This window comes from Cololabis saira, chromosome 5 (assembly GCF_033807715.1).
Source record: "Cololabis saira isolate AMF1-May2022 chromosome 5, fColSai1.1, whole genome shotgun sequence".
Taxonomy (NCBI): Eukaryota; Metazoa; Chordata; class Actinopteri; order Beloniformes; family Belonidae; genus Cololabis; species Cololabis saira.
This window is the reverse complement of record NC_084591.1, coordinates 4,260,756-4,274,262: the sequence shown is the minus strand read 5'-3', so window position 1 is coordinate 4,274,262 and position 13,507 is coordinate 4,260,756. Positions and strand designations below refer to the sequence as shown.

The 13,507-nt window shown below is 44.0% G+C and overlaps 1 protein-coding gene across 1 annotated transcript in view; it reads left to right on the top strand.

The window, feature by feature from the left end:
- The window catches only part of peak1 (pseudopodium-enriched atypical kinase 1), a 186,723-nt gene that overhangs the window by 152,943 nt on the left and 20,273 nt on the right, over positions 1-13,507 (top strand). The window contains exon 5 of the mRNA XM_061720833.1: positions 1,639-3,976. Within this exon, the coding sequence (XP_061576817.1) occupies positions 1,639-3,976 (2,338 nt within the window). The remainder of the gene's footprint in view (positions 1-1,638; positions 3,977-13,507) is intronic.

The window sequence follows — 13,507 nt, the reverse complement described above, 5'->3', positions numbered from 1 at the left end:
CTTTAATTAGCCATGGCTTTTTGTTAGTTTTATGTTTGATTAGTTTCTTTACCAGAGGACAATTCTTTTCATAGAAAGCCATTACTATAGATAGGAATGTGTCATACGCTTCGTCTACATCATCAACATAGACTTTACTCCAGTCTTGTTTTGTCAAATCGTTTTTTAAAGAATTTATCGACTCTTCAGTTCTATGTCTTGTTATCTTGCATTTCATGACTTCTGTGTTTGATCCTGTGGAGCTTTTAATAATTGCAAACACTGGGGCTGGGCGATATGGACCAAAAGTCATATCTCGATATTTTCTAGCTGAATGGCGATACTCGATATATATCGATATTTTTTCTGTGCCATAATTGGGGTTTCCCCCAAAGCATTACAGCATAGCATCTCTGTTAGCATCTCTGTTAGCATCTCTGTTAGCTTCATTTTTTTCTGAGGCAAACCCTTAAAAAAACAGTCAGTTTTAATACAAAGCCTCGTGCCAAATGTCACACAGGTTCCTTTATTAACAGAGGTCTGCACAATATCAACATGTATAAAACAAATGAAATAAAAATAAACTGCCTGCATATATAGAATAAAAATGCTTCTTGCATAAAATAAAACAAATATCCCTTTCCTGCATAACAATTAAATTAAAATACACTGTGCAATTAATACAATGTAGACAGTAACAGGCAGACTTTTCCACTTGGGTTGACAGTTGTGCAAATAACAAAACATTTGTGCAAATCTCAAATACATTCAAGTCAATTTGTCACAAAATAAGCTATATCAAAATCATAAAAAAAAATATATATATTTTTTTTTTGTTTTTTTTTTAATCGATATAAACCAGGGGTCGGCAACCCAAAATGTTTTAGAGCCATATTGGACCAAAAACACAAAAAACAAATATGTCTGGAGCCGCAAAAAATGAAAAGTCTTGTATAAGCCTTAGAATAAAGGCAAATGGCGAAATGTCGAGAAAAAAGTCGAAATGTTGAAAAAAAAGTCAAAATTTCGAGAAAAAGGTTGAAATGTCGAGATTAATGTTGAAGTACAATCTCGAGAAAAAAGTCAAAATGTTGAGAAAAAAGTTGAAATGTCGAGAAAAAAGTCGAAATTTCGAGAAAAAAGTCAAAATTTAGAGAAAAGGGTCGAAATGTCGAGATTAATGTTGAAGTACAATCTCGAGAAAAAAGTCAATGTTAAGAAAAAAGTTGAAATGTCGAGAAAAAAGTCGAGATTTCGAGAAAAAAGTCGAAATGTTGAGATTAAAAAGGAAAGGAAAAAGGAAGAAAAAAGGAGAAAAAAAGAAAAAAGAAGAAAAAAAGAGAAAAAAAGGAAAAAAGAGAAAAAAAAGAAGAAAAAAAGGAGAGAAAAAAGGTCAAACATTTTTGAAAAAGCTCCAGGAGCCACCAGGGCGGTGCTAAAGAGCCGTGAGTTGCCGACCCCTGATATAAACGATATTGTGTCGTACCATATCGCATTTGAAAATATATCGATATATATTAAAATCTCGATATATCGCCCAGCCCTAGCAGATGATCCCTTGTGTCATTAATCACTATTCCGGTTATTATATTCTTATCAATACCATTGGTGAAAATGTTATCAATTAATGTCTCACTATGTCTTGTAATTCTGGTGAAGACACTGAGAAAGACGACGATGATGACGACGAGCACGAGAGCTGGGATGAAAGTGACGAAGAGTTACTGGCCATGGAGATCCGGATGCGGGGCCAGCCGCGCTTCGCCAACTTCCGCGCTGCCACCCTGTCCCCGGTGAAGAAGTGGAACACGGTGCCGCTGCGCAAGGTGTCGCTGCAGCGGATCTGCGCCGTGGACTACGACGACAGCTACGACGAGATCCTGAACGGCTACCCGTCGCTGGACTCCAACGGGGGCCTCCTGGCCTACGGCCCCGGCGACGCCCACGGCAACGCCTTCACGTCCACCTCGGAGTCGGCCACGTCCCCGGAGTCCTCATCCTCGCTGCCCGAGGACTCGCGGACGTCGTCCAGCAGCGGCGGCAGCAGCGGCGGCGCCGTCAGGAACGGCGTCCACTCGCCCCGCAAGGCCCCGTACTCCCCCCCTCCCCGCCCGGCGGGGGCCGACACCCACAAGGCCGTGCTGGCCATCCGGCTGGAGGAGCGGGAGGGCCTGCCCATGCCCCAGGCCCTGCCCGGCCAGCCCGTCACCATCAGCTTCTCCCCCACGGAGGAGCAGCCCCGGCCGTACCGCGTGGTCAACCTGGAGAAGTCCCTGATCTGCAAACCGTACACCGTGGTGGACGTGTCGGCGTCCATGGCCGCCAAAGACGAGAAGGTTCCAGACTCCTGCAAGCCCTCCAGCCCTTCCTCCTCCGGTCCCGTCCCGCAGCTGCTCCCCGCCTCCCCGTCCTCGCCCCCGGCCCTTCTGTCCCCGCGGAAGAAGTCCAGCATCACCCGCTACGAGGAGGTGTGGACGTCCAGCACCAGCCCCCGCCAGAAGATCCCCCGGGTGGACCTCGGGGTCGGGGGTCACCCCGGCCCATCCAGGACCACTCCGTTCTGCAGCCACAAGTCGGCGCCCACCTCCCCCATCGCCGGGCTGTCGTCCTCCTCCAGAACCGTCCCGGTCAAGTCCCCCAACCTCTCGGAGATCAAGTTCAACAGCTTCAACAACGCCGGCATGCCGCCGTTCCCCATCATCATCCGGGACGAGCCGGCGTACGCGCGCCGCGCCAAGAACGCCGTCAAGGTGCCCATCGTCATCAACCCCAGCGCCTACGACAACGTGGCGGTGTACAAGAGCTTCCTGGGGCTGCACGGCGAGCCGCCGCCGTCGGTGCCGGCCAACGGCGCGGGCCGGGCGGCCAGGGCCAGCCACACCTACGAGGAGATCGGCTCCTCGGAGAGCGTGCAGTCCTCGTCCACGGAGAAGACGCTCTCCGGGCGAGGGACGGCGGAGCGAACCTCCTTCGAGGAGACCAGCCCGCCGCCCAGAACCGCTGCCGATCCCGGCACTTTAGCGAGCCCGGCGACGAGCTCGGGCGCCGCGGCCGCCGCCGCCAGAGCCGCCACTCCGACCTCACCGGCCAGTCCTCCTGCTGTCCTCACCTTCACCGCCAGTCCCGTGGACGCCGCCAGCCTTAGAGACGACGGCGGAGCCTCCACCCCGTTCTCGACCCCGCGCCGAGAGGAGGCCAGTGCCGTGTTGTCCCAGATCGTGGCCTCCATCCAGCCCCCCCAGTGCCCCCCCGAGTCCTCCTCGGCCCACGACGACACCAGCAGCTCCGAGGAGCTGTACGCCCTCCCCCCCGACGCCGGGAAGGACACGCTCACCCGGCCCAAGTCCCTGACCTCCGCCACCGAGCCCAAGAAGGACAGCCCCGCCAAGATCCTGTTAAAGTCCCAGAGCGCCTCGGCGGCCGTCCCGCTCTCCCCCCAGTCGGAGCCCGGCGCCCCCTTCCCTCCCCCCAGGTCCACGTCCACCCCCAACCACGCCTCCAATATTCTCCAGAGGCATTTTGGTAACTGGACGAAGGGCTCCGGGTCCAGCTCCCCGGCTCGACCCGGCGGGGGGGACGGCACCCCCGTGGGAGAGGCCAGGCGCGTCTCGGCAGAAAGCTCCAAACCCAAACGCTGGATTTCCTTCAAGAGCTTCTTCCGTCGACGGAGGGAGGAGGACGAGCAGAAGGAGAAGTCGGAGAAGGAGAAGGGGAAGCTGGTGGGGCTGGACGGGACGGTGATCCACGTGCTGCCGCCGCCGCCCGCCCATCCCCAGAGCTGGTTCACCGAGGCCAAGCCGGAGGACCCCAGCGGGAAGCCCACCATCATCTTCACCTACAGGCCCGACGCCGCCGGCAGCTCCGGCCCCGGAGACGGGCAGCTGCGGGTGGAGGAAACCCGGGAACCGGAGGAGAGGAAGAAGCTGAACGCTTCCAGCCCGGGCCAGACGCAGCCTTCAGAAACGTCCGGGGGAGACGGCGCCAGCAACGACCGCAGGTAGGAATTTACCAGCTTTTAGTTCAATTCAATTTAATTCAATTTTATTCATATAGCGTCTAATACAACAGATGTTGTCTCTAGACGCATGGACAAAAGAGAAAAAAGGGGGGCCGGCACAAGAAACTACAGGAAGGATGGACAAAAATGATAGCTATGAGATACTTATAATCAGGGTTTCCGTTGTCCGGTAATTGCCGGACTTTGTCCGGTAAAATATGCCGAAGTCCGGTATTTTATAATCTCTCCGGTCAAAATGTCCGGTGAAAATACTCACTGGTGCTGCGGGACTAGATTCCCCGGGAGTACCGCGGAGGGACACGCCGAGCCTCGGTGCCGGGAGCCGGGAGGAAGCGGAGCTGCGGCGCCGACATCCACGTGCGCGTTGATTTATGGTTCCGCGTCGCATTGACGCAGAGCCTACGGCATAGAGTACGCGTCGCCGCGTACCTTACGCCGTAGGTTACGCGCAAGCTTCCGCAATATTTATTTATGTTTTGAAGTTACGCTCGCAAGTCAATTGACGGGACTTATTTTATTTTAAATACCCTGTTTTTCAATTTGGATACTCTAGGAACTACGAGTAAACCTGCACTCTGAGAGCGGAGAGCTCTGCCAGGAACATAAGGCACTATCAGGTCTTGTAAATACTGCGGAGCTAAGCCGTTGTGGGCTTTATATGCAAGTAATAACATTTTAAATTGGATTCTGAATTTTCCGGGTAACCAATGGAGCGACGCTAACACTGGTTAGTCAAATCAGGGGTCTTACACGTGTTTTTGTGAAAACGATAGGGGTGTAACGATACACTAATCTCGCGATACGGTACGATACACAATATTGAGGTCACGATAACGATACGATATTATAGCAGTATTTTTTTAACAAACTTGAATGAGGAACATATGACTGGAAAAAATTGTCTTTTATTTGAAAAATACAAAACAAGCCAGGCCAACCATTTTCCACAAACTGAACTAAAAGTAAATGTCAGGTTTGCATTTTGCATCTTCAGTTTCATACAATAAAAATATTTTGCCCCAAACTGAATAGTTTCTCTCATGTATGATTTGACTTTTTTCTTTTCCAGAAATTTAACAACTAAAATTAAATAAATAAATACAAGTAAATAAATACATACAATTTTACATCATAAAAAAGATTGATTCATGCTCACCTTATAAGTGTAAGAGGAGATTTATTTTAGTTAAGAAGGTTATTTTGGTAATTCAGGGTTCATTATTTTATAAATATATTCTTTATATTCTGATGTAAATCAGGGACTATAATGACACTAGTCAGTTTATCTGTAGTGATTAGTCTGTTTTAGATTGGGCGGAGTGATACGCCACAGTACGGCACTAGCTGCTGTGTTGATGTTCTAAAATCCTACACTGTTGAGGGACATTAAAGTACACTGGAACTCAGCAGAAGTTGTCTCCGTGTTTATCCTACTCACCACCCCAAAAAGGTTTTAATAAAATTTAATAAGGTAAGGCTTAACTCTACACCAGCCTTACATAAGTAAAGGTTCAGACCTCAAAACGGGACCGGAAAACGGTACTAGTTTCTTCTAAGCGGAGGAAGATTTTGGTCCGCGGGTCGAGGCGCAGCCGTTACTAGTCAACACAATAGATTAATATTAATAACCCAATATCGCAATACACTTTGTCACCTCCACGACAAGTTTTGTGACGTTTTTGTATCGCGAAATTTCGTGGCACGATATATTGTTACACCCCTAAAAAACGATACTGAGATTTTTTATTTTTTTAATTGTTTCTTTATTTGGAAAGGACAAGTAGATAAAACGGTACAGCAATATTCAAATAAATGAAAATGAGTGTCCTTCCAGTTTTGTTTAAGTCCTGAAAATGTACATTACTAGACATCAAGGTGTACTGGTCCAAGAGTAGTTGAGTCATAGTTCGCGGGTTTGTCCTCCTTTGAGCTTTATACAGCCCAGTTTCACAGACAACTAAAGTTCCACAGCACTTGTGGAGTGCAATAATAAAAATACAACTTAGTTTAACTGTTTACATGAACTATGAACAGAAATCAGGGAGTCACCTGCCGCTGCTGCTGAGGAATTAATCATAAAACCCAGTCAAGGGTTAAATCACTGAGTTACAACATAATAGTACCAGTGAAATCAAATAAAATCTGCTCTCATGGGGGTGATAAATACGATCCAGTTATTACAAATTTTGTAAAATATGTCCCGTTGTGTTTTTAGTTGGAAGGTCAGCTTTTCCATCCTAAAAATCTCTAAGGTAATACCAATCCAGTCATCTAGAGTAGGTGGTGTCCGAGTTAACCATCCCCTGGTAATTGATTTTTTTACTTGCCGCTAAGAGCATTTGCAGCAATTTTATCTCTCGCCTACATTCCAAAAAATGAAGGTAACGCGATATTAAACACGGTGAACAAAGAGCGAAGGAGCAGGACGTGCTGAGGTCCCGGGGAGGTCAGTACAGCGATAAATCTTCACAAGTTGTTTTTAAAATAGTCACGTCATTTTGGCGTTGCCCAACAGTGACTGCATTCCTAGTCTGCTTGTTTTGTGAGACCAAACAGGTTACCATAGCAACACAGTGACCCACTTCAACTTTTCTGGAGCCAGAAGCTGAGAAAACTTTCCATCTCTTGGTATTAAAATAATGTGATGTTGCATAGAAGGAAATGTGGAGGCGGCGGTTAATCGTGTAACTGACTGGTGATTGATGAGATGTTCATAAATGTTCATAAATGTTTAGAAATGTTTAAAAATGTTCAGAAAATGTTCAGAAAGGTTTTAAAATGCTCAGAAATATTTGATCAGAAGTGTTTTGAAACATTCAGGAATGTTTAGAAATGTTCATAATGATCAGCAATGTTCAGAAAAGTTTAGAAATGTTCAAAAAAGTTAAGAAATGTTCGAAAATATTCAGAATTGTTCAGAAATACCAAAGATCCTCTATACAGAAGATAGCGCATTACCGTTACTGCCAATGGTATGAAATGGTATACACTTCCTGTCTCCTAAGTGGGCGTGGTCGCCCCTCTCCCCACATCGTTTTGGAACATACAACACTAGATACAGTACAACTTTCTTCCAAAAAGACTTAAATAATAAAAATAACAGTATTATTAAGCAAAGAAGCAAGTTTTATTTTAGTTTTGAACTTCATTTTATCTGATGGGAAAACGATGAGAGCCAAATCTGGCGAGAGTGTGTTGCTCAGACAGAGACAGGTCTCAAACAAAGTTTATTTTCTCCTAATTTGTCGGTCTGAAAATTGCCATTTTGGTGTCAGAATGTTCAGAAGGTTTGTGGCTTTGGAAAAATGGGTCCCATATTTACTTAGGTTACTATGGGGCGAAGGAATTGGTAATAATCTGTGCTCACGTTCACTTTTCCCATAGGACTCAATAGACTCAGGACCAGCTGTTAGTCTCCTAAAGTGGCAGTCACGTGACACAGATACAGGAAACACAACCGTAGTGGGCTGTAGAGTTTATTGAACGTCTCTGGAAATACTTAGAAACGTTCAGAAATGTTCATAATGATCAGAAATGTTCAGAAATGTTTAGAAATGAGTAAAACAACCAGATTTATTGTTGGGATCCAAACCTACAATCAAATTTAATGGAAGGGGCAGTCTGGTTGTACAGTAAACTGCAACTTTAACAACTCTTCATCAAAGTTTTTCACTCTTTAGAGGGTTTGAATCTTGAGAAAAGTATGTTCCCATCTGCAGTGGTTGGATAGTACCATCCAGCGTGCACAGCCGTCCATGCCTGTGTGGCATCCGGTCGTTAGCAGGTTTTACCAGGAAACTGCCAGATAACATCCTGAAGTATTTCACGCACCACTGGCGGCCAAAATTAGCTTCCCTGAGCAACTTTCACAACTTCTCAGCTGATCTCAGATTGTCATCTCTTCTTGCTTCATGTCATTTAGGAAGTCCTAATCTAAGCTTTCCCTCTTTGAGCCTGGAGCTCTTAAATATTTTACCCGTCTACCCTGTCAAGAGCTCGGCCTCATTCTGTCTCTTTTTGAACTTTCTTGTTTCCCTCCTTCCTCCTCCTCCTCTCCTCTCCTCCTCCTTCACCTGTTGTCATCATGTCTTTCAGTCTAAAAAGTTTGCACATCTTTTGCAATCGTGATGTAGGACGGCTCCGTTTGTCAACGGAACAACGTTTGTATACGTGAGAAAGTACTGTAGGTAATACTAAATATTAACCCTAAATATTAATTTTATATTAAATGTTAGGAGTTTAATTGTATTTCTAGTTAAAGTCAGTGCGAAATACCCATCCATATTCGGGGGGGTCCCTAACTCGCGTTTTTTGTTTGTTTTTTAAACAGTGTGGCCCTATGCAATAAACCAATACAATCAGCCTACTATAGCCTATGACAAATACACGCACACTTTTAACCATTTTAGATGCACGTTGTTTTACAAACAGGAGGCAAAATTGTGCATTACGATGCGGAATGTTATTTACAAATTAAATCTGATAATTAAAATAAATAAAAGACATTAATTGGCACCACACTGGTGCACAGTGCACTTAATGAATAAATGCCAGGTATAGGACACTGGCGCACGACCAGTGCATTGCAGAAACAAATAAACAAATAAAATAGGCTAATGTATTTTTTTGAGATAAATAAAAAAAAAATACAATGAAAATGAATTGTGCATTCAAATAACAGTAATAACAACAAATGCCACTATCGGAGACGTCCAATCAGTGCACTTAAACAGATCCTCAGCCTGCACAATGATGACTGATTATTTAACGTTATGTAACCATCCAGGAAATTATGTTTTAACACAGCTGTGTGAACACAGTCACAAATTCCACTCATAACAGGTCATCACGCAAAATTAAAAAAAAAAAACATGATGGCTCTCAACAGGTGGGTTCACGCAGCTTACACATTCACAAATCACACTCATAACAGGCCATAACGCAAAAAAATAATAACAATAATTAAAAAAAACATTAGCTCTCAGGTGGGTTCAGGCCATATTAAGCAGGCTGGCCTCTTACCTTAAGTTAAAGCAAGTCACTGCTAGCAGCGGGGGCGCAGTAGCATCTGCCCGGAGCACTAGGCCTCGACTTACCTTCCTTCACCAGAGGGTGGGAGAGGAACGGGACCCTCTGTTGTGACATCGTCTCTCTCCTCACCTCTGGCTGACACTGACACCTTTTTTGATGTGAACCCAAAGTGTGCAAGTGACACACTCTGAGTTAGTTTCCACTTAGCCATGTTATTCTGGCATCTCAACTAGCCGGCGTAGTCATCGCGCTGTGCTGGCGCACATGGCTAATTTGCATACATAAAGGTGCAGGACTTGTGTTAAACCAATAAAAGTTTTGAATTGTGAATACTTGATATGGCGATCTCTTAAACATATTTAATTGACCATTAGTGACAATCAAATTATCATATTATATTATATAGCCTAATTTATTTATTTTTTGACAACATTGAGACCCCCCCTAAATTTGGCTTTTGAGTCCTTCAGGGGGGCTCAAGGGTTAATCGGGGGGGTCCAACCCCCCCGAACCCTCCTGTATTTCGCACTCTGGTTAAAGTACTGCATGAAATCATAGTTTAAGTTATTACCTCCCTCTGAACTGTTTCCCAGTGTTCCCATGTCCACGTTGAGCCGTCTCTGGTGATTATCAGCATACACCAAACTGATAAAACTGCACGGAGGGAAGATTGTGTCACGCGACGAGTGGGAAAGGAAATTGATTGGTTATTTAGTCTTACGTCGAAGGTGTCTGCGAGGGAAAACCTTGCAGATGCTTTTTTAAATGATAAACTCAAGAATTGCCAGATGATTTAGAATCGAATTGTCTAATTTCATATATTTTCAAGTTTAATTGGTTTTCAAACTAATGAATAATTAAAGATTGGATATTTTGCTATCTATTTGTACCGTCAGTCACAACTGTTGGGAAATCGTGACGCTGGACGTTTCCACACGAAACCAAATACAGATTTGAGGTCAGACGATGTCGTAGGGCTGGGTGATATGGACCAAAAGTCATATTTCGATATTTTCTAGCTGAATGTTGATACTCGATATATATCGATATTTTTTCTGTGCCATAATTGGGGTTTCCCCCAAAGCATTATAGCATAACATCTCTGTTAGCATCTCTGTTAGCTTCATTTTTTTCTGACGCAAACCCTTAAAAAAACAGTCAGTTTTAATACAAAGCCTCGTGCCAAATGTCACACAGGTTCCTTTATTAACAGAGGTCTGCACAATATCAAAATGTATAAAACAAATGAAATAAAAATAAACTGCCTGCATATATAGAATAAAAATGCTTCTTGAATAAAATAAAACAAATGTCCCTTTCCTGCATAACAATTAAATTAAAATACACTGTGCAATTAATACAATGTAGACAGTAACAGGCAGACTTTTCCACTGAGGTTGACAGTTGTGCAAATAACAAAACATTTGTGCAAATCTCAAATAAAACATTCAAGTCAATTTGTCACAAAATAAGCTATATCAAAATCATAAAAAAAAAAAATAATAATTTTTTAATCGATAGAAACGATATTGTCTCGTACAATATCGCGTTTAAAAATATATCAATATATATTAAAATCTCGATATATCGCCCAGCCCTACGATGTCGTACGACCCTGTGAAGCATTTACCAGGTTCCCATGAGCAAGCACGCTGTTTTGTAGAGCCAAACAAGGGGTTAAGTCCGTGGAGGTGTTTTCCTCACCTCCAGGCACTTTTATTGGCGAGCAGTGGGCGTGCTCTCCGGGGCTGGCAAACACACATGACCTCACACAGGTGAGAATACTCCAAAGGACAGGCTGATTCCTCCCAGCAGGCCGTCCGTCCGGCGTCGCTTAAACACCGCCGGACCCAGAATGTGACTTTTACCTCCGTCTTGTATCCGTGTTTCCAGATGGGAAGCTGCGTGAGCCAGTACAGTGGGTAAGGTGTAAATCCCTGGTCTTTTAAACCCCTCTGCAACCTGTGACCCCCCCCCCGCCCGGCTCGGGTCACGTTGACTTGTCCGGAGGGAGGACGGCTCCTTAGTTAACAAACTTGGGCATTTTCAGCAGAAGTCTGAGGGAGGAAAGGGAAGCGGAGTGAAGCTCCTGCAGGGTATCTGAACAAGTCAGGTCCTGACAGTGAACCGTGTTGCACCATAAAGGTATTTATTGTGTCTAAGACCTTGCGAGGTGTGTGTTTGTTTGCCGAGGATGTTTGTCTCTCGGAGGCTTGTGTGCTGGAGAACTTTGCTATCTGCTGCTCTGTGAGGCTGTTTTACACCCACTTGTAAATCATTAATAATGTGAAGTAGAACAGGTGTCGTTTGTTCCAGTTTATAAAGTAAAAGACGAGAGTGGGAGACATCTGAGGCCCCGTTTACACGGAGCAAAAACTGAGGCGTTTTCATGCGTTTTGGCCGTTCGTTTACACGGAAACGAAGCTCAAATTCACCAAAAACGATCATTTCTGAAAACTCCGGCCAAAGTGGAGATTTTCAAAAACTCAGTTTTCACGTTTGTGTCTAAACAGAGGAAAACGGACATTTAGGCTTCAGAACGTCACATTATGAGACAGAAACATCACCAGCGTCATTTATGCGACCTGTGTTTACAATTTGTTCGGCCACCGTCAATATTTTCTTGTATTTTACCTGTTTTATATTCTAAAGTCACACTTAAAAGTAACTCCACTTCTCTGTCACTCCAAACCAAAGACTCTCGTTCCGTCTTGGAAGTAAGTAAGGCTGATTTATGGTTCTGCGTTACACCAACGCAGAGCTACGGCGTAGGCTACGCGGCGACGCACACCGTACGTAGGCTACGCCGTCGATTTAATGCGGAACCATATTATTCAGGCTTCACACGTGTCATTTGTTGACGTTTTTTTCCAGGATTCTGATTGGCTAGCATGACTTTATCTTCTCGTTACACTGCCCCCTGCAGGTTTGGCTGCTCATAGCACCTTAACAGCATATTTATGCGCGTTCGTGTAAACGAAGAGATTTTGAAAACGATCTTGTGTAAACCATGGAATTTTTCAAAACGTAGAGGGGGAAATATCCGTTTTTGTAAACGGGGCCTGAGTTGTGTTCAAGTCCTCAGCCGTACGTTGTTCTGGTTGTTTTTGTTGTTTTCCTAGTTGACTCACAAGTTTGTGGTCGTTCTTTCATGTTAATTATCTTAATCCGTTCAGTCTTTTAAACTATGGGCTTAAAGGAGTTTATGACCAAGTAGGACGCTAAATACAAATGTCGCAGCGCCCCGGGAGACGGACGGACACATGCCTCAGGTTTGACACCATGTGTCTGATCTTGTTTGATTGATTCCTTTTTCTTTTTTTTAATAATATTGTATTTTTCTCTCATCAGCAGAAAAGGTAGATGAACGTTTCACGTTTTTTTGGAGACTGTAAGCCGGTCAGTACGGTTACATGCACATCTAAATCGAGGATTTATCTGGAGTTTCCGAGAAATCTGAGTATACGTGCGCGGGAAGAAAATAACATTATTTTATTTATTTATGTATTTATTTATTCATTTATTTATTCTCTTTTGAGAGAATCGAATTATTGAGTAAGGTGTGTTCGTAAAATTCACACTATAGGGTTTGAAAATTATTATTACTATTATTATTATTATTAAAGTGATAGGTAGCCACTGTTGTGCTAGTTACTGAAAAATAGTAACTAGTTACCGTTACTAGTTCATTAAAAAGTAACTCAGTAACTCAGTTACTTAGACCAAAAAGTAATGCGTTACTATGAAATGTAACTTTTTGTTACTTTAGATAAAAACATTATTTTAAATGCTCCCATTTAATGACCCTCTAGCCTGCACTGCGGTCTTTAGAAGAAAAAGACGCTACAGAGTCGGGATGCAGCGGCTCAGAAGAGCAGTGGATTAAGTGCGAGGCGGTGCTGATCTCTGCAATTTAAAAACCAGGGATTACTGTAATGGCAATATCTCCACGTTGCGAAACTCGCCTTCTCTTGGCTCGCCATGACCGTCATGTTTTTCAATGCTCACACACTACGTTTCCTCCGGTCTCCGCGTGTGGGGAAAAAAAGCTTCACTGTAGCCAGAAATAACGGAGTAACGCACCGTTTGGTAATAGAGGTGGGTGCAATTCATAGATGTGTCGATGCATCGCGATGCGTCACGTGACGATTTGGAATCGATAAATACATTTTTTTTTTTTTTTTTTTGTTATCCTATCCAGATTCCAGACTGAATAAGCTGCTGAATCATTTCATTTTCAAGAATGCACATTTCTTATTGTTCACTTGAAATATGGCAGATATGTTTACACCAAGTACATATCTAGTTTACTTGAATTAATGAACTCATTAAATCCAGGGCTTGACCGTTTTCAGTGTTTTCCACCAATAGAGGGCGCTCTCATGCAAGTGCAGCTTTCCCTGGTCAAAGTTAAGTAAGTCAAAGAGCAAATGTTTACATAGTCATAAAATACATTATTTTGTGTCTTTGAAAAATACA